At 44.8% G+C, this 27,967-nt stretch overlaps 1 protein-coding gene across 1 annotated transcript; it reads left to right on the top strand.

Annotated features, from left to right (window-relative positions):
• On the top strand, positions 1 to 27,967 carry LOC149306647 (tetraspanin-15-like). The gene is made up of 8 exons (XM_089538035.1): positions 1 to 164; positions 5,161 to 5,346; positions 11,048 to 11,122; positions 13,275 to 13,370; positions 13,443 to 13,556; positions 18,608 to 18,661; positions 19,818 to 19,934; positions 27,389 to 27,967. The coding sequence occupies exons 1-8, from the start codon at positions 51 to 53 to the stop codon at positions 27,632 to 27,634; spliced, it is 1,002 nt and encodes a 333-aa protein (XP_089394161.1). The 5' UTR covers positions 1 to 50; the 3' UTR covers positions 27,635 to 27,967.

The raw sequence follows: 27,967 nt of genomic DNA, 5'->3' as shown, positions 1-27,967 counted from the left end.
GGCGCCCCGAAGCCCAGCAGCAGCAGCAGGAGGAGGAGGAGGGAGCAGCCATGGAGCCCAGCAGGAGGAGGAGGAGGAAGAAGGGGCCTCCCCGGGAAGAGGAGTCCTGGTCCGGCTACTACTGCCTCAAGTTCGCCCTCTCGGCCTACGCCACGCTCTTCGCCGTAAGTCAAGCAGCAGCGAAAGGGAAAGGGAAAGGGAAAGGGAAAGGCAGGCAAGGCAGCCGAAGAGAAGGGAAGGGAAGGAGAGCCCAGCAAACAAAGGCAAGGAGCCTCCTGGCCCCCCCCCCCTCCTTCCTCCTCCTGGCTTTCCCTTCTTCTTCTTCCTCTTCTTCTTCCTCTTCTTCTCCTTCTGCCCCAAAGGAGCCTCCTCCTCCTCCTCCTCCTCCTCCTCCTCCTCCTGGGTCGGGTTGTGGCTGGCAAGAGAGTTGCCCATGGAGCCCAAACCATCCCCAATCCCCCCAACAGCCTTGCCTTGCCTTGCCTTACCCCCAAGTCCTGCCCCTGAGCAAAGGCCTGGGCCTCAGAGGAAGCCTTGCAAAAGGAGGAGGCCCCCATTTGCCCCAAGGGCCAGGAAGAGGAGGAGGAGGAGGAGGCTCCACAGCCTCCCTTCCATCTTCTGGACTGAGGAGGGCAGCCCCAGCCCCAGCCAGGCCTAGCCTCCTCCACATTGCCCCTCCTTTGGGGTTTGGACGAAGCAGCCAATGGAGCTTCCTAAGCTTGCAGCAGGGACTTGGCCATTCAGGGTCTCCCCATCAAGGCATCCTGGTTCGGGGGCTTTTTGCTTTGCCCTGTGGACAACATTATGGCTACCCCTGAATGGTTTCTGTGGCCAAACAGGGATCCGAACCCTGGTTTCCTGGGTCCAAAACACACCCCAGAAAGAATCCAGTGTGAGGCTGTTTTAACTGCCCTGGTTCAGTGCGAGGGAATCCTGGGAGCTGGAGTGTATTCTGGCACCAGAGCTCTCAACAGAGAAGACGAAATGCCTCACAAAACTACAATTCCCAGGATTCCCTAACATTGAGCCAGGGCTGTTAAAGTGGTCTCAAACTGGATTATTTCTGCAGTGTGTTTTGGGCCATAGTCCCCAAACCAGTTCCGTCCCACAACTAGCCCTGAACACAAACTGGAACCGATCCAGGCAGTCATGTAGAACAATGGTTGCCTGGGCGGAGGCAGCCCTTTTCCTGGAAGAGAGACCCTCCCTCACTTTCTGGCAACTTCCCCATCAGTCTCCAGAGGGATTTGGCTACAGACCCTCTGCCTCCCAGCAATGGAAACACCATCAGGTTTTCCTCCCAACACTGTTGGAAGTTTTAACATGTTCAGGTTTCTTTATGAAAGAGTTTCTGATTTTAAAGTCTTCAAGGGCTCTATTTTTAACGCTTCACCTGGAAGGCTGCATAAAATCTGCTCGGATGGAGTCGGGATTGATGGACGCACACCGCCGGCAGCGGCTAATTTTGCCCCGGGAGCCGTCAAAAGGAGTGCTGGGAAAGAGCAGCCCTCCCAAAACCTCCAACTGTCTGCACAGAGGCAAGTGCTTTGGCTGCTCCAAAGGAGGACCTCAAAACCGGTTCTTAATTCCGCCCCTCCCAAAAAAGATATATTTTTGCACCCAAAGCCCCCTAAATGTTCTCTACGAGGTCATTCTGTGTTTTTGGCCTTGGTTGTCGTTGAGTACCTTCAAGTCATCCCCGACTTAAGGCCATCCTCAGGCAATGTTTTGGATTTTGAGAAGCTAACTTGAGTATCTGAGGTGCATCTGCACTGTAGAAATAACACAGTTTGACACAACATTAACTGCTATGGCTCCATCCTGCAGAATTTGGGATCTGTCGTTCGATGAGACACTGGCATTCTTTGGCAGAGAAGACAAAAGGCCTTCCAAAATTACCGATCCCAGAATCCCATAAGATGGATCTGCAGCACTTAAAGTGGTGTAAAACTGCATTATTTCTCCAGTATAGATGTGCCCTGTGTGGAAATTATAATGTCTGCTCAGTGCATGCATAAGAAGATGTCCATAGAGACTGGACCGGTGTTGAGCAAGACGTCTGATAGTACCCTCCATTTTCTCAACTCGTCTCCAAAGTGCAGAAGAAGTGTTCAGTCAACTCCAGAGCTCTTGCTGGCAAGACTTCTGGAAGCGGGGAAGGCTGCGCAGGGCTACTACCTTGAAGGGCACATGATCCAACCAGGAGGAAATCTATTTAACCTTCCCTTCTCCCAGCATCTGCATCATCGCAGCTCAAGAATGATAGACACAAAGTACATGGGCTTTTGACAGCGTGGGGCTCTTTGGTGCAAATTGCCAGTTTCCAATCCAAGTCACGCAAGTGGAGATGCCCAATTGTTCATCCATCAACGTAATTGCTGTCAAGATGAGAACGGAGAGCAATTGCTGGAGACCTGGGAACTTGAGGAGCCTCCACCCAAAATGGAAGGCGCAGGCGGTTTCTGATACTCTGTTGACAGAAGCAACCAAATAGCTTGCTCTTCTTCATTGTGATGATGCAGATTGCAATGCCTTTCAGGGCCATGCCCTCACAATGCAAAAGCCACTCTGTTGTTGTGCGCCTTCAAGTCACCTCCAACTTACGGTGGCTGTTTCCTTGGGCTTTCTCTGTAAGATTTCTCCAGGGGAGGTTTCCTATGAGGAAACTGAGAGAGTGTGGCATGTCCAGGGTCTCCTTGGGTTTCCAAGGCTAAGCAGGGATTTGAACCTGGGTCCTCTGGAGTCCAAATCCCACATTGAAACCAGGGCACCACATTGGCGCTCCTGTTCATACATTAGACACTGATCACATTGTAGCATCACAGCTCTGAGGCTGCATCTACACTGCAGAAATGATCCAGTTTGACACCACTTTAACTGCCATGGCTCAGTGCTATGGGAGGGCTCATCCACCATTGCCAACAAATCCATTTCTGTCTCATAATCAGGCCTAAAACCAGATTGAAATAGATCTGGATAATCCATTCCATCCAAACACTAACCACACTATAGAAACTAACCATTAGGTGAAAACTAAGCCATTGGGGTATAGTGGTTTGAGCACTGGACTATGACTCTGGAGACCAGGGTTCGAATCCTGGCTTGGTCATGTAAACCTACTGGATACGCTTGGGTGAGTCACTCTCTCAGAGGATGACAATGGCAAATTTGCCTTAGGATTGCCATAAGTCAGATATGACTTGAAGGCACGCAACTACAACAACTAATAGAAACCCTGCATGTCGCCACAATAAACTTGATGGGAAATGGTTGGATAAAAATGGAGCGCATGTTGCTGTCAAAATTGGAAATATCGTGCGCCCCTTGAAATATGCAGAAGCAGTCGATGGCTTTGCCGTCTGTTAAAATTGGGATATTTGCTTTGGAGCGCATATATTAGCTGAGGACATGTGTTTGTTGGGGAGAAAAGGAGGGCCATCAATATGCCAGGGAGGACTGTAGCTGCTGCAGCCATTTGGAAACTCATTAACTGCTCTTTGTTCTTCCCATATTATTATTTTTAAATCCACTTCATTAACCTTCTGTTCCATACTTCCATATATTTCAGTTTCCAGCCTTAGTTGGAACAATGGCTGTTCTTTTACTGAGCCGAGCCATGGCTGCAACTCTTAAAGGGTCGTGTAAATCATTAAGCACCAACAAAAGTTAGAAACGATGGGGGTCAAGATGATGGATTAGAGGGGCCTCCTGGCTCTGACCCCTGAGCAAGTGGCTTAGGATGATGGAATTTGCAAGAGGACTCAGTAGTAGCAGTTATTGTTGTGTGCCTTCAAGTCATTTCTGACTTATGGTGACCCTATGGCAAACCTATCCTGGGATTTTCATGGCAAGATTTCTTCGGAGGGAGTTTGCCTTTGCCTTCCTCTGAGGCTGAGACAGTGTGACTTATCTCTAGTGGGTTTTCATGGCTGAGCAGTAGTTTGAACCCTGGCCTCTAAAGTCGTACCCCAACACTCAAACCACTAAACTTTAGTATTTGTCGGACTTATTAGAGGATCCTTTAAATTGCAAAGCATTGGCCAGATTTGGGGGCATAGAAAGCCCTATAAAATTCATTGCCATAAATGGAGAGGCCACTTGAAGGAACATTGACAGTGGTTCCGCTATGTTCACTAAGGTTAACAGTGGAGGACCCCCATGAATGTGGAAAAACCACTAACAAAAAAAGCACGATTCTTTTTACCTAAGAGAACACCTGTCTAGGAATCTCAAGTACAACTCTATGGTCAACATCTGCCAGAAGCTGATCATAGAACCATACTGGACCACCCACAAATGCCTAGAGAAGTATTTTCTCTAGGAGCATCTAGGTTCTCCAGCACAACTCTATGGTCAGCTTCCGGCAGAGTTGCGCTGGAGGACCTAGAGATTCCTAGAGAGGCTATATGAATCAAAACTGCAAATAATCAAAGTTGCAAATGTGGAGGGACAGCTGTCTGTGTGGCTGGGAAAAGGGAATGCATCCTGCCCACCATTAATATATTTGGAAAGCTTTTCTTAAATGGAACTGTTATTTGGCCCAAGTGTCATTCCAGCATCTTAATTCTGACCACCCCAAACTCCTTAGAAAGCAAGGAGGAGGACGTCATGGATCCAAATAACCTAGTGACCAGTTTCCAAAGTATAATTGCAAATAAAGTGGAAGGGGAGAGAGAAAGAACAGGAGCAAAAATAAATGAGGCTGTAACAAGGGCACATCCCAAAGCTAACAAAAGTTACATTGTGATGTATGCACAAATAGGACATTGTGAGCAGCAACAAAGTGACCAAAGTTACTTTATGAATGCAGGGAGTAATGTCTTCTAGTTACTTTTTAATGGCCTTTTAAGATGTTTTGGAAATCATTGTGAAAGAGTATCTTTCAGGGTTTTTTTACAGATTGAGTCTCTCTTCTCTGGAGTCTCAAAATCTGAAATAATTCCCAAATCCAAAACTGTCCTTATGGGCATCTGAGACAGTGGTGCCTTTTCTTTCTGATGGTTCAGTATAGACAAACTTTGTTTCATGCACAAAATTAATAGAAATATTACATACAAAATTACCTTCAGGCTGTGCATACAAGGTCCAGACATGGGTCCCATCTCCAAGAGATCACATTACGCGCAACATCCGGTAACACGCGTCTCCATCTCTTTGCAGATCATAGGCCTTGTGATCTTGTGCGTCGGCATTTATGCCGAAGTGGAAAGGCAGAAGCACCGGACCCTGGAAGGGCTCTTCCTCGCCCCAGCCATCCTCCTTCTCCTCCTGGGCATCACCATGTTCGCTGTGTCCTTCATTGGGATGGTGGGCTCCCTCCGAGACAACCGGACGATGCTCAAAACTGTAAGGATGCGCCCGGCTCCCTTTGGGTCACCCTCTTTGGAGGCTGTCTTTAAGCAGAGGCTGGATGGCCATCTGTCAAAATGGGGATGCTTTGATGGAGAGTTCCTGCATGGCAGAAGAAGGGGCTTGGACTGGATCAGGGCCCTTCATGGGATCCCTTCCAACTCTACAGCTCTGTGACCCTTCTGCATCCCCTGGTCCTTCCCAGCTCTGTACCTTCATTGCATTTTAATGTGACACAAACCGTGAGAGAGAGAAATCTTTGGGAATTCTTGTTCTAAGACGATGAGCATTTACTGTTTATTTTATTAGTAGTATTATCTCGGTCTCCAAGTCTTACTGACTCTCCTCCCATGGCTTTCATTAAAAGTCACTGCAATGGAGCAGCAGCTATTTCTTGGGATTGGAGAGTCTTCAATGAAGATCCAGTTCTTTGGAGCCTTTGCTTGCATCCAGCCCTTGCTGCATTACTTTTTCCTCCCAGTTTTCTCGTCCGGAGGTTGTTCTGCCCAGAAACGAATGGTTCCCAGCTCTCCTGGAAGGTCTCCTAATAGCCTCCTAATCTGCTCTGCATTTGGAGGGCTCTTCGAAGCATCCGCTGCCCCTGAGGTGGTTTATCAGGCCATTATGCTGCTCCACTAAACATTCGTGACTGCAGTCAGTTTTTTTATAGCAGACTTACTTATTTTGGGGCATGTCCCTAATATTCTTTGTAAAGTGACAGACTGTGTCACAGTAGAAGGAGTCAAAGGAAGCGATTTCCTGCTTTATTTTGACATCGATTCTATTTTTCAAAATACTTTTTACGTCAAGAGTCCTGTTCTTGCAAATAGGGGAATCTTGTTAGCTTTCTGTCTTATAGAGCACAGAACAGATACAACACTGGGGTCAACAAACCCTATCAGGAAATGAGACAGATTAGCCAATTAGAAATCCTAGCTGTCATGGAGAAGAGATATATATATATATATATATATATATATATATATATATATAGCCTTTACTTTGGAGATGGGGGTGCAATATGCCCCAGTCCAACCTGCTTAGAGGATAAAGCTAATGAAGGATTTCAGGCTGCAAAGGATGTTTGCCTCAAATATAACAACTCTATCTGAAGGGAGTTCATGGTGAAGGTGAACAGAACACAAACCAATGGATTCAAATGACAAGAAAAGAGATTCCACCTAAACATTATTTACCATAAGAGCAGTCTGAGCATGAAATAGATGCTAATGCTTTGGAGGCTGGTGGGCTCTCCTTCTTTGGAGGTCATCAAACAGAGGATAGATGGCATCTTTCAGGAGTGCTTTCATTGTGGATTCCTGCATGGCAGAACAGTGTTGGATTATATGGCCCTTAGGGATCCCTTTTACCTCCTCCAAGGCCAGTGTTAGCTACCTTTCAACCTAGCTCAGCCCAGCCATCTTCTTCCAGTGACTCCATAATCCATGGACCTGGTCACCAGTGCTGGTTGCATGCCTGGTTTGAGCTCTTGGAGACAGAAGTGTCCTAGACTTCAATAGGACCTTAAAGGCTTTGCAGATTGGATTCACTCACATGGAAGCCACCAGTCACTGCTGAGCATCATCTTTACTTCCAGCTGCAGCCTTTCTCTAGTCTTGCTTCTAATCCATATAGAAAAGGCAGGTCAGATGAATGCAACAGTGGTAGACCTTTGCTTCCAAGGCTGAAGTGTCATTGTTGTGTGTCTCCAGACAAGGCTGAGAGAGTCATAGAATCTTAGAGTTGGGAGAGACCCCAAAAAGGGCCCTGATCCAGTCCAACCCCATTCTGCCATGCAGGAACTCTCACTCAAAGCATCCCTATTAACAGAGGGCCATCCAACCCAAGGCCACCCAGGAGTTCTTGTGCTTGAGATGGGAATTGAACCATGGTCTCCAAAGTTGTGGTCCAGTGCTCAGAACCACTACACAACACTGTCTCTCTAACTCAAACCAATAAGTAACCAAAAGACCCACATAAGCACACCTTACTCTAGCAAAGCCTAGAGGCTGACTGAGCCCTTTTATACCCCTTGCCTAAGGCTCCTCCTCCTTTTCCACCCAGGCCCCACCCCTTCCCACAGTGTGCAAAGCCTTAAAGGGACAGGTACCTTTATTTGAGGATTAGGACTTCTCTGTGTCCATGAGTTCAACCACAGAAAATACATATATGATGTTCTGCACAAAACGAAGATATTTGTTCAGAAAAGGATATTTTTGTGCAGAAACAAAAAAGATGTGAGTTGTGTATGGCAGAATGGGGTTAGACTGGATCAGGGCCCTTTTGGGGGTCTCTTCCAACTCTATGATTCTATGACTCTCTCAGCCTTGTGTGGAGACACACAACAATGACGCTTCAGCCTTGGAAGCAAAGGCTGGTAAGTCCTTTTTTGCAAAGTGTTTGGTCTCTCCAGTCTTGTATATTTCAAGCTTTCCTGACATTCAAGAAACCCATTTTTAAAACCATAATGCATAAGTGAAATATACGAGCTTCTGTTTCGTCAGGGCTAAATCCACTCCAAGTTCACAACCTCATAAAGAAAACGGTGGGATGGGATTTTTATTGAGGATGCTTCCAGATCCCTTTCAGCATTCTTGCAAGATTGGTTCTGACTCTCCAGTATTAAACTGAACTTCCAAATGTAATTTACTATAGCCTTGCTCTTTCTCGTTTTCGTCCTTGTTATTTAACAATCTGGGCAGCCCTGCGAGTGACACAGAGACATTTGCCACGTCCCTTTCGATCATGTCTTCTCTGCTCAGCCAACAAGGCTCCAGCGAATGCCACTTTTAGTATTTCAGTGTTTGGAATATTCTGCTTGGATTTCCTTAAACCAATATTAGATGAAACGAACAAACGCATGAGATGGAAAAAACACCAGAGATGCCAATCTGGCATGAATCCTTCTGAAATATGAATATCAATTTGTTGCAATGATTCAGAGAAATGGAGAACAGCTTGAACAGCCGGATTGGAAAGCCTTGTATATAAGATCTCCTCGTTATTCTTTTTGTGTCTAAAAACCAGGTAGATTTTGGGTAAATAAATCTGTTTGGGGGCATTTATTGGAAACATCATCCCACTTTTTTTTTTAATCAAAAAAGGATAATTGTATTTCTCTTTACAGTTCCACAATAACAACCAACTCAATCCCTAAACCAAATTTAATATAATTATATCAATATCTCCAATGTGGTCATCTACAAATATTACCAAATCATCTACAAATAATGTTATTTTTTCTCTCTTTCTTCCCCCTGATCCTATCCATCCACATATAATGTTTGTTATTATTAGGTGCTGTATTTTTATTTCATGTGCCTTCATGTTGGCCCCAATTTCAAGATGCCTCCTCTAAGGCTTTCTTAGCAAGATTAAAGTCCTAGTCTAATACTGAAAAGCACTACTCTGGATCTGGTATCTATTTGCTGCTGTTATTTGCTCTTGCTCCTCCAAGTCTTTGTGACCCTTGCCTTTCCTTGGCAAGATATGATCAAACCCTGGTCTCCTAACATCCTTCTTTAAAGCCTTTATGCCATGCTGCCACTCACTCCTAGGGTTTTCTTGGCAGGATTTCTCCCAAGGAGGTTTGCCACGGCTTTAACAATATGATTTATTAATAATATTTATTTATTTATTCGTACTCCAGCCGCTGTAACTCTGCATCCCTCACCAAACTACAGATCCCAGGATTCCATAAAATGGCAGCTAAAGTTGGATCAAGCTGCTACAATCCCTGCCTTTTTGCTCTATGGATCCCCTGCATACAAATAGTTTTCCCAGGAGAAGGTTTGGGGACTATCAGAAAGGCATAAGTTGGATTCTGAATATTTAGCCCTTGGGAAGAGCCTTTCTCATCATGGGAGAGATCGGTTTGCTTTCATGAGCAGAGGTTCCTTTTATTAAATAAACATCACAGGTCGTCTCTGGCTGTTTTCTTACTGTTTTTCATCTCTACCTTCCATCCAAATAGAAACGGCTGACACTTTTATACTTCGGTAAATAAATATAAACACACTTTTGCAGAGGGAGAACTTTCATCTTTTTAGGTCTCCGTTAAGCTCTCCGTTTCTGCGGCTGAACCATGGGCTCCTCTGCTGCCGGTGTCCTTAAGAGTCTCTGCAATTTATATCTCATTTCTTTATTTTTTAAAGTATTGGGAACTCAAATGTAAAGGATGAAGCAGAGGAAAACAATGCTAACCAACTTGCAAAACTCTGGCGTGTGCAACTCTTTGCGCTCAGCCTAAAGGATGGATGGATGGATGGATGGATGGATGGATGGATGGGGAGGAAACGATGGTAAATGGTGGCTGTGTGATGCTTGACCAAAGCAGGAGAGACTGGCACTATTACATCCCTTGATTCAGACACTATTCTGCCATCGATGCAGCCCAGGATTGCATTGGCTTTTTTGGCCGCCGCATCACATCGCTGACTCTTGTATAGTTTGTGATCTGGTAAGACCCTGAAACCCTTCTCATATGTCCAGCTGTCCAGCCAAGTGTAACCCATCCTAGGAGTTCATCACACAAAGGAGATCGGGAGTTTATCCCATGAATATCCCAGGAAAAATCGCGTAATTACGTGAAACGGTTTCACGCGACGTCACACAAAACCCACCATTAAAGTGGTCACAAAGAAGCATTAACATGCATCTTTTTTACTTTCGAGATCTCAGCGACAATGCATTTGCCGTATCACTTTGTTTGCACAACTGCATGTGATAATTTGTGAAACTACTCACTGTTTTAGCTTTATTTGCGGGTGATTCAAGTGGGCTTTAATCTCTCCTTAATGCCGAAATTAGCCCCAGTGTGATAAACTCCTTACATTTGCACAGTTCATTTTTTCTCGCCTGGATGTAGAACCTTACATTTAAACCTGTTGAAATTCATTTTGAGATTATTATTTTTTTGCTGAGGTTGTTTTGACCCCTTATTCTGGACTCTGGGGCATGAGATAGCATTCCCAATTTAGTGCCATCTGCAAATTTCATAAGCGCGGCTTCTATTCCATTATCTAAGCCATTTATAAAGACAACACCAGGCTCAGGATCAGTCTTGGCTTACCATCCAGCAGCCTGATTCCATGGATCTCTTGTGTTTGGGGCTTGGAATTGGGCTTAGGATGTAGTATTTTAGAATAGCATGGTGTTGAGAGGATGGGAGGAAGGGACAGAAAACCAGAAAGCAGGAAAAATATCACTTGAGATCCGCACCACTGGAGTAGCTTTGCCTTGTGTTTCTCAAGCAAGAGTGCTCCAACCTCAGGAGGCTTTTCCAAAGCAGTTTGTCCAGAGGCAAGGAGAGCCCACGATTCAAAGGGGTTTTTGAAGTTTAAAGAGAAATTCTTGCTGGCAATGGGCTGAAATAGCCTTGAAGATGCCTAAAATAGCACTGGCCAGCAGCAGGGAAAACAGAGCCGACATCCTACCAGGGAATTGAGAGCGCTTTCCCAATGCATTTTTCTTGCTGCATAATGAGTGGGAGAGAAACAGTTGGGGGATGCAGAGATCAAGAGGGGAAAATGAAATTTGGGGCATCGGGGAGATAATAGGAACTTTGCTGAAACATCTGGACAAAGGTAGCGAGTCGGTAAGAGAGGTATTTATCCATGTTTTTATGACCTGTCTATCTCTTTGCCTTCCCCAGATGTCCTATTCCTTCATCTGTGTTTTTTTCTCTCTCTCTCCTTAGTTCTTCTGTGTTCTTTTGGCGATCTTCGTCATTGAATTGCTGCTGCTGTTTATTGAAATCATCTTCGAAAGACAGGTGAGCATCCCATGCTAGGAGTTACATGGTGCATATCAGCCCCTTCCTAAAAGTTTGGGGACCAGCTTGTCCCATAGACAATATGAATATGTTGTCAGCATCTCTCATTCATTGGGCTGCCATCGGTCAAAGTTGACTTGAAGGCAGTTGCCAACAACTATGCGTAGGTATGGTGAAGTAAGAACTGGCGTTCAAATCAGCGTCTGCGCTGGGTGTTCCTTGGCGTGTGGCGTTATTTTTCGTGACTTTTTGATGCTGTTGGCACATCTCCTGTCTTGGCATAAGAGCTGCTGTTCTATGGGATTGCCTTCTTTGTGCTTCAAGGTTCTGCTTTTTATTCGTTTTGTTCTCCAGCTTTCCCAACCTCTGTAATTTTCATGTCAGAGTTAATTAAGCTCTCTCTCTCTCTCTCTCTCTCTCTCTCTCTCTCTGTGCATGCGCATGTGTGTGTTTTCTAACCAAAAACCTGCAACGCTATTCTGCATGAACATATTTTTTTCCCATGTTTGCGCCCGGTGGGACTTTGTCAAGAGTCAAACCCGCAAGGGCTCTTTGGAAAGCCCTTTTGTCTGGCGTCAGGGCATCCGCTTTGAGGGACGCAGGGACCTTCTGAAGAATGCGCAAGGTGCTTAATGTGCAGCGCCTGACATGTCAAAGTAACCTGGAGGGTCTGTGCTGCAAGGAATCATGGGAAGTCGCTTTGATTGCTCCCACCCCCTCCCCTCCCTTTGCTTTCCTCACAAAGTGGAGCTGTCTGCATAATTAAATTAAATCATCAAAAGCAACTGCTTAAAAATTGAAAAGCGATGCTAATGCCCCTCGCGGAGCAGCCTTGCTCTCCTGTAGCTCTGCTTCTTCATTAGCATATATTGGAAAATAAAAAAGGACCGGCTGATGGGTTCCATGTTTGCTTTCTAAGCCTCAAATGAACACAATGTTTGCAGCCTGTGAGTTTGTACCTCTGTTTTCATGTGCTCCTGGAGAAGAAGGGAAGCCTAGGGAGACTGCTTGCATTAAGGAGAAATGTCTTCTGTGTTGGTGCTTCTGAAAGACAGCATTGGAAAAGACCCAGATGTGTGTCCTTTGCATAGGAACACAAGCAACTCTGAACACAACCCATCTCACCTGAAAAGCAAAATCAGTTGGGAAGCCACCATAGTAATTGTTCACACTTTACATGCAACATAGGTGTAATCCACATACATGTGTACGGTGGATCTTGTTGGGGTTTGGTTCCAGGAACTCCCCTCCCTCCATGGATGCCAAAATCCATGAATGATCAAATCCCATTAAATACAATTGCATAGTGAACTGCTGTCCCTTATATAAAATGGCAAAACCAAGGCTTTCTTTTGGTGTGTGTGTGTGTGTTGGTTGAATCCATGGATCAAAAATCTGTGGATATGGAAGGCTGACGGTACACAAAAGGCTGATCTGTACACAAATACAGTCTTTTTCCGTGCAACATCCAACACATGAACGTTGTACCCAGATTGCTGGAGCCTACCCCCCAAAAAATACACAGGATCATTCTGCCCAGATACAGCTGTACCCTCGCGCTGTAACCTGGATTTAAGAAGCCTTTGGTACCTAGGTAGAAACCAAGAATGAATGCAGGTCTATGGAGGCTCTTCCAGACCTCTGAAGATGAGTCCATACCTTGAGAAGCATAGTTCCCAAGTCAAGGGGAGTCATAGTCCCCCTCTATTCTGCACTGGCGAGATCTCAGTTTTGAGCACCTCGCTTAAAGAAGGGTATGGACAAGTTGGTTCAGAGAAGGGCAACCCTCTTGCTCAGTTGCCAGATCTGACTGCCAGCCAAGGCTGTCCAGGGTTTGGAGCAGGATTTTCCCCCTTACATTTGGAGATGCCACTGGAGGTTAAGCAGGGGCACTTCTGCATAGGAAGATGGGAAGTTGCCATTGCATTGAGCCAGAGCCTTGCATGGGGTCCATCCAGCCCAGTATTGTCAGCTATGGCTGGCAGCAGCCATGGCTGTCCAGGGTTTCAGGTTTGATTTATTCCTAACCCTGTCTGGGGTTTCCTTGGTCTTCCTTGGCAGCCTCCCAGCCTCTAAGATGGCCCCTTGTCCAGCCTTGTTTCTGTTCTCTGAAGAGTACTTCTCTGACATATCTGACTCTGCTCCTTTTCAGATGAATGCGGTCTTCCATGCCAGCCTTCAGGATGGGATAAAACACTACTACGATGACTTGGATTTCAAAAACATTCTGGACTTTGTCCAACAAAAGGTAAGGTCCTGTCTTTGAGACGCAGAGGTACGAGTTGGGCATCTCTCCTTCCTTGTGTCTTATGTCTTGCAGTTTTCCTGCTGCGGAGGGGACGAATTCAAAGACTGGCACGTGAACCCCTACCATTCCTGCAATGGCACCGGACCCCTGGCTTGTGGGGTGCCCTACACATGCTGCATCCGGCAGGTAAGAGCAAAGGCGCTTTGGAAATCTGCCTTCAGAAATGAGAAAGGAAGGGGACCATCAGTGAAGGCCTTCCTTAGAAGCAGAGCCCTCTGCATTGCTGAAATTTTGGCAGGAAAGAAGCCACTTCATTGGCTTCTCCCCATCTCACCTCTCTTCTTGTCTCCAAGTTAAACATCTCCAGTTCCCTGAATTGTTATATTTCAGGCAACAAACTCATCCCAGCCTGAAATTCCTCATAGCTTTATCCCCAAAGCAGGTTTGATTTTGTCATATTAAGGCCTCTCTCCAAAGCAAGGTTTTTCACCAAACTCTCTTCATACCCAATTCCCGAAGCTTGGTTTCCAGACCTTTGACCAGTTGGATCATAAAGGGCTTTTAAACTTAATCTCCTGATAGGATAAACCCTTCAGGACAAAATGGTGGCACATTAAGGCAACACAAATATGTGAACTGTGTCTGCTCTTCATCCATATTTAAAGGCGTTTTGTTGCTTTTACGTCTTCATTCTTCCCAGTGGGATTAATATGGATCCATGGACATTTTTATTTCATGGTGTTTAGACTACTGTTTCCAAACGCACGCTGTTAGCCACCGTTAGGCTTTGACAGCAATCCAGGATAGAAAATAGGAATAATTTAGAAAGCAAATAAACATTGGGAGCGGAGAGTCCACCCGAAAGGAAAGGCTAAAGGTTCTTAGCAGCCCAAAGCGTTTGCCAAACAGTCTGTTATTATTCTTATCTTCCATCTATTTACAGAGTCATGGATTTAGTGTTGATAACTCCTTGTCACTGCTTTGGGCCACAGAGAATGCGTATTACTTGCTTAAGAAAACCCTATGAAATGCATGGGGTCACCATAATTCGACAAGTGACTTGAAGGCACATAAACGCAGACGCGCACGCATGCGGGGTTCAGGGTTGCTGTTATCCAAAAATCAGGAGGGGAAAAGGTTGGGCAAAGCTCTTAACATTTTATATCTAGTGGAAATGATAGCCCAGGATTTCTTTCTCTGCTGGATCCTACAGTTTTGCCTGTTGTCCGTATGAGGAAAGTTAATTATACATTTAAGTTGGTGTCACTACCATTTGGAAGATCTTGCGTGTCTGTTTAACATGTTCGTGGCTGCAAATGTCAACATTGTTTGCTTCCAAGCATGCGTAAGGACACACCAGTATATACCACTAGTATGCACCAGTGTAGTATAGTGGTTTGAGTGTTGGATTAGGACACTGGGAGACCAAGGTTCGAATCACATCTCAGCCATGGAAACCCACTGGGCAAGTGATACTCTCTCAGATTCAAAGGTTAATAACAACAACAACAACAACAACAACACCTGAGTTGGAAACAACTTGAAGGCACACAACAACAACAAACAACAGCAACATGCGATAGTCATTGCATTTCACTGAAGGAACCCTGGTTCCTCGTACACATCTGAGATTCAGCTCAGTGTTGTTGAAATGATCACCAAATTGAGGAACCACCCTGGTTCCAAAAAGCACAATTCTGTGTGTGTTTTTGGTGTTAGTTAAAACATTATGGTTTTGTGTTTCAAATCAGGTCCCAGTGTGGGGCTGTGCTTTCGTAATGCAGCTTTTCAAAGGTGCCGTTTGTCACCTCTCTGCAGGACCCCTCCTGACTGCGCTGTGGCTTTTGAATGCCCCTCAGTTGTTAGGAAAGGTTTAAGCCCCTGCTGGGAGCCAGGATGACGCATGGAGAGGCTCACAAAGGGAGGCGTTGCGGAGGCTGGAGATCCCATTGTTGGTAACCTCCATGTGCGACCCCCTCAGCAGACGCATGTGATCTTTGCAGCACACCTTTTGTGCACGGTTCAGCGAGACCTTTTCCTTGGAAGGCCCAGTTGCTTCGTAAATGTTAATCCACCTGCGCATGGTGGAGGTGGAATGGGAGAGGCATGGAGCAAACCTCCTCCTTCAAAATTCAAATAATAGAGCAACCTGTAGTTGCTCTTCGGCCGGGAGAGAAGTGAATAGAAGGTAGTGGACTCTAATTCTTTGGAGATCTTTAAAGAGAGGTTAGATGGGTTTCTTTCAGGAGTGCTTTAAAAGCATATTCCTGCATGGCAGGGGCTTAGAGTAGATGGCTCCTGAAGTCTCTTCCAACTCTAGAATCATATTATTCTAGAAGTTTAAGGGCTCCTCTGGTGAAGTTGCACCAATCTGAGCCACTTACGGAGGCAGGCGCATGGCACACTTGCATGTTTGGTTTTTCCACACCATTCAGTTTTCCAGAAGAGACAATCGGACCTAGTGCTAGGGCAGAGGTGGAGATCCTGGAGCCCTCCAGATGTTGCTGGACTGCATCTCCCATCATCCCTCACCATTTGCTGTGATTTTATGGTCCATTGCTGTCGGTCCTGCTATGGCCTAGGCATTACCAACAGAACCACCAGTGTGTGTGTACACACACACACACACACACACAGTACTCCCTTGGTCCCATTCTCTTCAGTGTATTGGGGAATGTTCTGCCCAATGCGCCAGCCTTTGAAAGGTGGGGATCCAGACTCCATGTGTGCCCCTATAAGCCCTGCATCATTTTAGGATGGTCAGCTTGGGGCCACTTGCCAAGACGTCCTTTGCCCGGTCTCTCCTTTCCCTTCGGAGTCACCCAGGGACAGGCGGCATTGAAAGCTTGACTCTGGTGGGAAAATGCCATTCTCCCATTTAGTTCCAAAGGCGCACTATGGCTAAGAGGCTTCATTCATTCGGGTGAATTGGGAGGATCCTGCTGATTTCTTTGAAGAATGCATTTATGGCTTCTCAAGCAGGAGGTAAAGGCTTTCAAAGAGGCTGAGAGCTCAGAATGATCTGCCCTTAATGGTAATTTGTGTCAGCAGCTGGCACTTGATTGTTTATCCAGCAGAGAGAACATATGTGAGAGAGAGAGAGTGTGTGCCATTTGAGCAAAGTCTTAAAAAACTAACTTTGAGGCGTTTGATTATTGATAAATACAGGCAGTGGTTGCCTTGCGTTTGGGGTTGTTGCCACACACAGCCGGCAACAAATCCTAACCATGCAACATCCACTGCAGAAATAATGGAGTCCGACATCCCAGATGTGGCCACCTGTCCGCCTACCTTTGGAAGTAATGCGCATGGTGCAGGTTTAAGGACCCCAGTGACAACCTGGCATCTCCTTTTGCTCAGAAGAAGCCCAGGTCGCATTAGTTTAATTCCTTGGTGTACATGAAACATCTCCATCCTTGATGGAGTCCATGCAGTCTTCCTCTTTTCCGTGCATTATTCTCTTTCCTAGTCAATCATGTCTTCTCATTGTGTGCCCAAAGAACGATGGCCTCCGTTTGATCCTCTTGGCTTCTAGGGAGAGTTCAAGCTTGATTTGTTCTTGGACCCCTTTATTGGTCTTGTTGGTTTTCCCCAGTATCCTCAGCACTCTTCCCCAGCACCAACTCTCAAATGAGTTTATTTTCTTCCTATCCACTTTTTTCAAGCGTCCAGCTTTTACAGGCGGATATAGAAATGGCACAAAGGGGAGCATGTTTATAACGGCTAATTCTGCTCGGCCTGTTTTCCCAGAGTGCTCTTCGCCTTAAAAACATCCAGGAACAGAGAGTTGTGAGTCCAGGAGGCCTTTGTTTAATGAAGGACTCGCACCGCAAGGCACTGTTCTAGCAAAGCAAGGGAAAGGAGCATCTCTGGGGAGGGAAAGCCAGGACAACTCTTGCTCACAAGTCACGTCGCCTGAGTACTTTCCTCCTCTCCGCCTCCTTCTCTGAGATTTCCCCAATGTCCTTGGGACGCAGGGAAAGTGGAAACTGTGGACAACGGCTTCTTCGTTGTGGCATTCCTTCTAGTGTGACCTCTGACACTGTTTTATTGTTCTAGTTTTACAAAGTACATCTGGGAGAACTGAAGCCTTTTATATTGATTAACTTTCAGCTGGTCAGTTCACTCAGCTTGCATCAGAAAGGTAGCCTGCTTCTTTGATATAGCAAACGCATGTTGGCTTAAAGTATTATTGTTTATGACTGCTGACACATTGCAGAATTAATGAAGTTTGACCACCACTTTAACTGCCATTATTAGATCCTATGGAATCCTAAGATCTATAGTTTCATGGCACCATAGCTCTCAGACCGAGAAGATGAAATATCTCACCAAACTGCAAATGCCAGCCTTCCATGGCATTGAGCCATGGCAGTTAAAGCGGTATCCAACTGCATTAATGATGCAATATAGATGCAGCCTATATTGCAATAAGGAAGCATTAGCAAAGTTGGTACCCAGTGTGGCACCAACATGTAATCTTCAGTCTTACTGATACAGGGCCTACCCTGATTCTCAATGCTTCTGCTCCAAGGAGAGCTTTGACTAAAGGTGGCAAAGGCTGGATTTGTTAAGCGACTGGCAATGTGTTGCCATCAGAAATGGAGAAGGCCCATTGACTCTGCATCCAAAGAGGGGACACCTTTTGTTGCAGCAACAGGTCCATTCTCAGGCACAATTCAAAATAACGGTGATGGCCTTGTTGTTGTTGTTGTTGTTGTTGTTAATAGCCATCAAATTGACTTTGACTCATGATGACCCTATGAATGACACACCTCCAGGCCACCCTTTTATCCACACCTCTACTCAGATCTTGCAAATTGAGTAGATCCATGGCTTCCTTGATTGTAGTGCAAGTGCCGTCTTCCTCTTTTCCTCCTGTCTTCCACCTTCCCAGGGATCATTGTCCTTTCTATTGAGCCATGATGTGTCCAAAGTAGGGCTGCCTGAGTTTAGTCATCTTGGCTTCTAGGATGAATTCAGGCTTGATTTGCTTTTGGACCCATTTGTTTGCCTCTTTTGCTGTCCAGGGTATCTCCAGAGCGCTCCTCCAGCATCACATTTCACATGGATTGATATTTTCCCTATCAGACATACATAGAAATCAGAAATATTATGACATGGACAATTCTGACCTTGGATTCAAATAACAAGGAAGGAGACTGCTTTTTTTTAAGCCACAGATTTGTCTTCATGTGCAGTTATTAATGTTGCTACCATTTTCCTTCTCTTAACAGGCTCCGGGGAAAGTCATTAACACACTCTGCGGATACCGGACACTAAATAAAGAGGTAACAAACAGAAGTACCTGATGGAGTCCTTGAACCTTTAGCGTCAGACATGGGGAGGAAGGGCAGGCCAGAGAGGCAAGCCTTATTTGTTAAGCAAATCACATTTAAATCAATGGCAAGTGATCAAGGCACCTGTTGTTGTTGTTGTTATGTGCCTTGAAGTCATTTCTGACTTATGGCAACCCTATCATGACATCTTCTTGGCAAGATTTGTTCAGAGGAGGTTTGCCATGGCCTTCCCTTGAGGCTGAGAGAGTGTGACTTGCCCAAGGTGGGTTTAATGACCAAGTGAGGAGTCGAACCCAGGTCTCTCAATGTCAATAGTCCAACGCTCAAACCACTAAGCCATGCTGGTAAATATGGGACAAATGCAAGAGATGTTCCTAGTGGGTCGTTATTTAGAGGTCCTTTCTGCCTCTTCATTGCAAGAGTGCAGAGGAAGCATTGGTCCTCTGGCTGTTCTGGACTACAGTTCCCCTAATCCTTTACCATTGATAGGTCTTGGGGGCCAAAATGCCAGCCTTGATGCCCTGGACTGCCAGTTCCCTTTGCTTTGCCCTTCCTGAGAGATGGCAAGAGGGTCTAGGAGCCTGACCCAGATTTTGCCTTGCCAAGTGGGTCATTTTAATCCTTGTTCAGACAGATTAATTCAAAATTTAAAAAGAAAACCCTTGCCTTGACTGATTTAATTAGAGGTGTTTCCAATGGACTGCAGGATATTAACATGCTCCATGACCACCAGAGTGATTGTGGGCAGAGAATTAAAAGTGTTGTTCCACAAGATTCAAAGCATTGCAAACTAGAAAACACATATTGGCTTAAATCCTGTTGTTATCCCCAGCAAGTAGGGTAGACCCATTGAATGAATGGGGTTAGCCTTTGTGTTGACTCACCATTCAGTGGGTTTACCCTAATTGTTTTTGCTGTAAATGTAGCATTGAGGAGACAGGCATCACTCCAGATGCCGTTCTCATGATCCCTTGTGGATGGCTATGCCAGCCAGGGATGATGGGAGTTGCAGTCCAGTAACATCTGGAGAGCTGCATAATGTCCCTGTCTGCTGTCCTTTACATAAAGACAATGGTGGCTTTCTAACCTCCAATTGCTTGTAAAGACTCAAAATATCATATTTTAATGCTGGTTGTTCTGTTTGCAGCGGTTGGAGCTGGTGGACACGATCCACGTCCGTGGCTGCATCCATGCGGTCGGCTTGTGGATGAAGGACAACTTCGAAGCCACTTTGGGAATTGTCTGCTCCCTGCTGCTCCCTCAGGTATGTAAGTACTCCTGCTTTACCATAGTTATTTGGAGGGTTGCGTGTTTCTCCTTCCCAAGACAACGGCGGAGCTTCCATATCAATCTGGTGCATTTGATGCCTTCCAAGAGAAGCTGGTTTCTGGGGATGCTCTACCTGCGTTTACTGCATAGAGAAGTGGGTTGGACCCAGTGACCTGTGGAGCTTCTTCCAGGTCTGTTTTTCTATAATCCTAGCAATATTGAGTCAGGTACCAAATCTTTTTCTTTGCTGCTGTTCAAAAGCGACTTGCCATGGATTCCGTGTTAGCACCGGTCGCGTCGTATTTCATTACTTTCCAGTCCTGTCACTGATTTTTTTCCAGACTGTTTCACATCTCATAAACCGCTCTCTCTTTCTCTCTCTCTCCGTCTCTGGGAGCTAAGATAAGCCACAGCGAACTCACATAAATGTTGAGAACAGTCTGTGAATGTGTTTCCTCGTCCTAGCCAATAAAATCCAAAATCCACAACACAATGATACCTTTATTGGGCCTACTAAAAAATGCACAAAATGCACACCATGCAAAGGGTCGGCATACTGGTTTGAGGGTCGGACTAGCGCACTGGGAGACTAAGGTTAGAACTGGAAATCCACTGGGTGACTTTGCACAAGTCACACTCTCTCAGCCTCAGGGAGAAGCTGATTATTTGCTAGGTGCTATTCCTATCCTATTTCATATCATTATTTTAAGGGCTGCAAGTCACCTGGGACAATACCTGGAATGGTAGTCTAGAAATGTTTTGACATGAATAGGATGTGATGGTGGCCACCAGCTAAGATGGCCTCTTAAGAGTTTCGGCATGGAGTTTCCATCTCAGCTAATAATCACAGACAGGCAGCTCCATCTTTTAGGAGTTTGTCTCTGAGAAAGCCTGTGTTCAGCAGAGCACTGGTTGCGCCCTACAAAGCCCTGTGAAATGTGGGTCCAGGGGATCTCAAAGACTTAGAGCAATCTCTTTTCTTAGTACCAGCTCCCAAATAGGTGTGTGGTTGGGATGCAGGAGAAGGCCTTCTTGGTGTCTGTTCCCACATTATGGAGCTTCATGCAAAAATCCCTAGGCTGGCCTCCTCCTTGTTATCCTTCTCCTATTAATTTGACAATGGAAGACATTGCCTCAAAAAGTCTTCGTTTTAAAATGGGGACTGGATAGCCATCCCTTGGGAGTGCTTAGATTGTGTATTCCTGCATGGCAGAATGGGGTTGGATTGGAAAGCCCCTGGTGTCCCTTCCAACTCTATGCTTCTGCTCCTAAAGTAATAGTGCTCTGGGCAATTCTAGCACTAGACTTCTACGGGACATCCTTGAAATCACCCCATTGGCACCATCAATTGGCTTCCCAGAGCATTCTTAGGCTTTGTAATTTCAATGTAAAGGAAGAGTCAAGCAGAGAAGGAGCTCAGTGTTCAATGTGTCAATGCTACTCTGTTCCTCCTGTTCCTATTGTAGCAAAACCAGGGTGTTCTGCAACCTCATTCCTTTATTCCAAAAAGGGGTTATTGTTGTTGCCGCTGCTGCTGGTGGAGTAAATAATGGCTTTCACGCAGCTGTGTTAATTGTGACCCAAGATATTTGAGCTCTGGTTTTTAATTGTACTCTCAGGAAAACGTGGCATCGCACACCAGTTGCATGGCATGCATGGCAACCTGTGGCATACTTCTAATCCAGCTAATCCAGCCCCAGCATTTCATTCCAATGGCTCCGGCCCTGTTTTGCAAGGGGCTTGTGACGTTTGCTGTAATTTTAGAGAGCGGTTTATTAATATGCAGCAGTTAATCTGCACAGAGAAGCAGATGCTTGTGTTGAAATGTTTGAACCATCCCCTGTCCATCATCGCAGGAGGAGCTGTCGCGGAAGACGGCTTCATTTTCTACATTTGCGCAACTAGTCAGAGGCCTCCTGCTTCAGGGCACTTGCGTATTCGTTATTTGAGACATTTGTGTATTTGTTCATTAATGAACAAATAACCAACTGTTTCTGACATCCCTTGTTAATCGACAACAGGTTGAGTTTCTCTTATCCAAGATCCAAAATACTCCAAAGACCAAAACTTTTTCATGGGTGACTGAGATAGTGACACCTTTGCTTTCTAATGCTTCAGTGTACACAAACTTTCTTTCATGCACACAGTTATTAAAATATTGGATAAAATTAACTTCAGGCTACATGGATAAGGCGCATATGAGCCTCAGCCCAGACTGAGATCTGTCTCAGGCTTTAAAGGACATCAGAAACAGTAGGGTTTTTGTTTATTAATGAACAAATAAATATACAAGTGTCTCAAATAACGAATATGCAAGAGACTATCTGGAAGACCAAGAGAGATTAGGAAATTGTCACTAAACCATGGCAGCTAATGGCTTCCATCTTAGTTGGAACTGTTTGAAAGGTGCTGAAACCCATTGCTGTACAGTAATTGGTTCAGCACCTTGGATAGCTCCTTTGAGGATCAGGAGTTGCTCCTTTATAAACTCAGCACCTTGGACAGGTCCATGAATGTTCAGTGCCCAAAGTAGGCTGCATCCACACTGGAGAAATAACCCGGCTTGGCACCGCTTTAACTCTTATTCTGGCTCAAGGCTATGGAATTCTGGTAGTTGGAGTATGTTGTGGGCCCAGAGTGGAGCTCTGGGCCCACAACATACTCCAACTCCCAGAATTCCATAGCCTTGAGCCAGGGCAGTTAACGTAAAGTACATTATTCACACAAAGCGGAGGGGGAATAGTGATGTTTTGCAGATGTGTACAGAACTGAACTTTTCTCTTTGAAACATTAACGTATTTGTGTTAAGTGCATGATTCAGGGATGCATTAAGCCTGGTCTGCACAGCTTTAAGGGAAAGAGTGTTTTCTAGGTGGTCAATATTATGCAATTTGTATTAAAAGTGGAATCCAGCTTTGGATCTTCCCATATCACTAATTTTATTACAAAGCACACTGCACTTTAAGTGTTTAATGTTAACTACAGAAGAAAGTGAGCATTAAATAAAACACATTCATCTGGTGTTGCACATCATACAAAACCAGTCCAGCAGATGAAAAACTATTACCCTGTTATACCTTTTACAAGCATCTTTGATGAAAGTCTGTGGACGCAAAGGCAGGTTTTACCTTAAAATGTACAGGATTCCTTTGACTTCAGTCTCATTTGCATTAAGAAAAGCCCTGGTACCTTTAGTTTGGTTGATTAATCACTTGTGATCAATCACTTGAAAGACCGTTAATTGGTTTTCGAAAGGCGTCCTTATTCATTAGGCAACTGTTCCTTTTAAACTTCTGGCATTATTTTTAGTCTGAGCTGTCAAAAAACTGCAGGTGGCAAGTTGCTGCCTTTGAAAAGAGGCAATTGCCTTGTCTTTGGTACCAAAGAGACAGGAAAGCCTCTTCTCAAATGGCACCTGCTTTAAAGGATCCTCTGAATTGAAACCAAATCTGTTTCTTCCTTTCCTGAACCACCTTTTATTGAATTGCAAGACCTAGCTGTGTCAGTCTGGAAAATCACTACGCAAAGGGCACCTTTAGCACCTTTGAGAGTCACTGAAAGAAAGAAGTTGGCAGCATGAGCTTCTTTCCTAGACTTCAGTCTCCTTCCTCAGATGCATCCATTAATGACCTAAAGTAAAAGATACGAAGCCAGGATCCAGTCTGCTTTTAACAAAGTGTTAGTCTATTCCATCATAGTGATGTTGGATCCCATAATAAGGCCACTGTGCAACGTGGACACCAAGTTCTTGAGCTTCTTCAAATATTTCTATGGTGAGATTCAGGCTTTCCAATGATCTGGATTTGGTTTCAGCACTTTTGTAAATGCTCCATTATGAAAATGTCAAACCCTGGTCTCCAGAGTCATAGTCTAATGCTCAAACCAGTCTCCATACTTCATCTATTAGTTAATATTAATTAATGAGTGTCTTCTTTTCCTGATAGCCTACCCTCCAAAGTGTGTTTATTGCCAATTTGTTATCCACTAGTTGTTCAGACTCCTGTATATTCCTTTCTACATAATAGACTCTTAAATATTAACTAGAGTAAGTCTAATCTAATTGACGGGGCATTTAAAAAACAGCCGCACTCGCTCACGTTTCTGTTTACAAGGCGTTTAAAGGACTGATTAGTAGCAAACAACATCATTAGCATCCTTTCTTTGCAAGAAAGCCAGCGCGAGACAGAAATGATGGAGGATGGATGCAATAAATATTACTCCTGTCACTTGATTGTTTTCATTCTCTCCTTGATCTCCCTTTGACTAAATCTCATTTTCAGGAGGACTCTGTCCCCAAATGGCAGCCCTTTAGGAATCGCTTGGGGCTAAATTAAGACAGAATATTAATTGGTTGCAGCAGAAGACATTTTTCTGAAGTGACCCCAAGACCAATGACGCCGGTTGTAATGTTCGAGGACAGTGAAAGGCGTGCAGATATCTGACATTACAGTCTGCCCTCATTACTCACAGATTCTTCATCCATGGATTCAAACATCCATGGCTTGAAAATAATTTTCCCCCCCCTCAGCAAAAAAATTCCAAAAAGCAAACCTTGATTTTGCAATTTTACCAGCATAATAATAATAATAATAATAATAATAATAATAATAATAATAATGTAGAATCATAGAATTGGAAGAGACCCCAAGAAGGGCCCTGATCCAGTCCAACCCTCTTCTGCCATGCAGGAACTCTCCATCAAAGCATCCCCATTGACAGATGGCCATCCAGCCTCTGCTGGATTATTATTATTATTATTATTATTATTACAGTAAAAGATAATAAAATACATAATACAATCAATCACAAAATTTCATAAATCCCCCAACCCACCACCACCATAAAATATAACACTTAAATTACAAATTCAAAAGAACAATCAAATTACACATTAAAGTTAAAATTAGTTAAAACCGTTAAAAGATAAGCAGATAATAAAAATAGCTATGGGCAGATTGGGGGGGGGTCTTTTATTTTAGGAGGTCTTATTTTGGGAGGTCAGTCAGTCAGGGAAGGGTGCCGACTGACCTCCCAGTGGTTTGAGCATTACTAGGAATTCGGAGACCAAGGTTCGAATCCTTACTCAGCCATGGAAACCCATCCTCAAGGGAAGGCAAAGGCAAACCTCCTCTGAACAAATTTTGCCAAGAAAAACCCATCATAGGTTCACCATATGGGTCGCCATAAGTCGGAAACGACATGAAGACACACAACAACAATAGCAACAAGACGTTTTACTGCACTGTTGTATATAATGGATCTTGCGTATCCATGGATTTCAGCATCTGCAGAGAGTCCTGGAAGCAAAACCCTATGGATATCAGGGCCCCACTGTACAACATCACATTCCAGGACTCAATGGTGAAGCTGCAAGCAGAAATCTTCATTCAGGTGTCTGTTTATGTCCCATTTATCAGAATAAACAAACTGGCCAAGGAATATTCAAGAGCCATATTCTGAAAATCTCTATGTTTAGGACTCAGGACTCAGAAGAGGATTCTGAAATCCATAGCCTTAAAGGACTTGTCCAAGTGCCATACCTGCTGAAATCTCCTGTTCCATGCATCTTTCAAGGAAGAGGAGACCTGACCTCTTTTCCATGCAGCCACCCTCATTCCCATGGTCACCAGATGTATTAAATAATAATATAAGAAGAGGATGGAGGGTGTAACCCCTTGCTAATCCCAACTAGAGAAGACCTAATAGATCAGTGAGATTGATAAAATTATTGTCTTTCCATCCAGAATGGGTTTTGCAACTGAACGGAGACTGGACAATGTTTTCTGGGGAGAATTAAAGGTGGAATAGTAACGTCAGTTGCACGCATGTCTGTTTTGTTTTCCTACCCTCCTTTGGCCAATTAAGCATTGCTGGTCGTTGAAAGAAAGTGGAACACATGTCATGCGTTTGATCACAATGATAGGATTTGTAAGAAGAGCGTATTCTAAAGTGTCAGCCATCACTGCCTGACAGATAAGATGGTGGCAGCTGCTGTTCTCGATGATGCTGGGGTCAAAGGAGAGGTTGTATTTCTTTTCAACACATGGATTATTTATTCATTACGTTTATTTATATCCTGCTTTTGCCCCATACACAATGGGGACACACCTGCGTACCCAAAGCCATAACTCCATGACCGCCGTTTGTTCCAGATTGTCTCCTTCTGCAAAGAAGTCCTCGCTTGAGCAGCCAAGGGGTTAATGCAAAAGAGGCATCTCTCCCTAGATTTTGTCTGACCGCCTGCTGTTTCCAGCGAAGGAGGCAGGATGGTGTTGATTAATACCGTTACAATTAGTATTTATCAGCAGCATCTGTTCTCCGGCTAACAACTTGTATCTCATTATTTTCAAAGAAGGGGCTGCATTCTCGCTTGCAATGTTGTTGTTTGCAATTGCTGCTACATTAGGGATGTTATCAAGGAAAACGCCAGGTGGGATCCAAAGTTATAAATAAGCTCACTTTGCAAATGAAGAAGTAGCACTCTTGAAAGAACTCCATATACCAATTTGGGATAATACACAGTGTCAATCCTCTTGATCTGGGGTAAAGAAGACCCAGCGATGGTGGCTTTGTGGCTCGGATCAGAGACTCTCCCTGCAGATTCTGCATGGTTTATTCCTTCATTGCAGAAGGTCTTGATATTCAGTTTATTTATTCTGAATATTCTGAATGCCTTCAAGGGAGAGAGGAAGCGGAAGCTGTGCTGTCTCTTAATAGATTGTGTTTTGAACTAGACTATTCCTGCTGCAGACGCTAATGGGGATTTCTAAGACTAATTTCTTATTACAAATTGAGCTCTTTGATAATTATGGGAATTAAATGAATTGAGCAACTTAAAAAAAATCAACTCCACCTGCAGTGGATTTCTTAAAATGCACAGGATCATTAACTTCCAAGGGTCCCCCAGAATGGACCCTTTTGTATCTTTCTCTTTGGATGTATCCAAATGGAGGTGTCCAAAGTGTTGAGTCCGAAGCTGCGTGGGGTAAAAAGGTGCAGCATCTGGGATACTTTTTTTAAAGCTCACACTAAAATCTGGAGCAGATTGACCTACACTTAGAGAAACATATGCCTACAGAGATTTGGAAGCCATGAGCTATGCTGCTCTGTACATTGTAGGCATCCCCAGGAACACTGGTCCAGTTTTATGGGATCAGCTTCCATGTCAGTGGAGCAGTGGATCCCCTCTAGGTTTTAATCCAGGTTTAAAGCAGCGATCCAATGTGTTGCATATATATCCTGAGAATATGGTTCAGCCCCTTGGCTATCTCTCTTGGATACATTCGGTCTAAAGAGTGGATTCACAGCCCCATTGAAATGGACCCCAATGGCCAGTATTGCAATGCAGCCCAGGAGAAAATGGCGGCCTCCCCATCAAAAAGATTGCCACGTCTGCCTTTCAAAATGTCCGCTTGAGCACATTTGTGTGTCTCCTGTCTTTTCTTGCAGGCTGTCGGCTTGGTGATGGCTTGGCTCTACTGGCAGAAGCTGGACGACATCCATGACAGCCTGGACACTGTGGATTTCAAGCGGCTGGACATGAGTGACTTTGACTTTGACTCGCTGGACCTCACGGGGGCCGGCTGGTGCTGGTGCTTGCCCAGGGAAGGCGGCTACCTGCCGGTCCACAGCAAAGAGGACGATGGGGCTGGGGAGGATGTGGTGGACGATGCCATCGGCCAGAGCAAAGTATGACCCTTTGGGCCATCTGGAGCATTGACCGTCAAGAGACTGACCAGGCAAAGGCTTGGAGGAGCCACAGGCGAGGGACGGAGAGCAGTGAGCGGGGTGCGCTCTCTGCTTTTGGTGTTTTAGTGGAGCAAGAAGTAGGCATTGCAGGGTGTGCTGGTCTTTGGAAGAGAGAGTGTGTGTATGTGCACACATAGAAAGTTGTGTGTCTGTGCTGTTCATAACTGAGGCTGCATAGGATGCGTTTTTACTGATTATGGGGCTTCCATAGAATTTGGTTTTTTGGTATGTCTTGGTTTAAAATAAAACATGGTCTTGTTTCCTCCTGGTACTTAATTT

This window comes from Sceloporus occidentalis, unplaced genomic scaffold (genome assembly GCF_023333645.1).
Source record: "Sceloporus occidentalis isolate IW3139 unplaced genomic scaffold, rSceOcc1.0.p SCAF_9, whole genome shotgun sequence".
Classification (NCBI taxonomy): Eukaryota; Metazoa; Chordata; class Lepidosauria; order Squamata; family Phrynosomatidae; genus Sceloporus; species Sceloporus occidentalis.
This window is presented reverse-complemented; position numbering and strand designations above follow the sequence as displayed.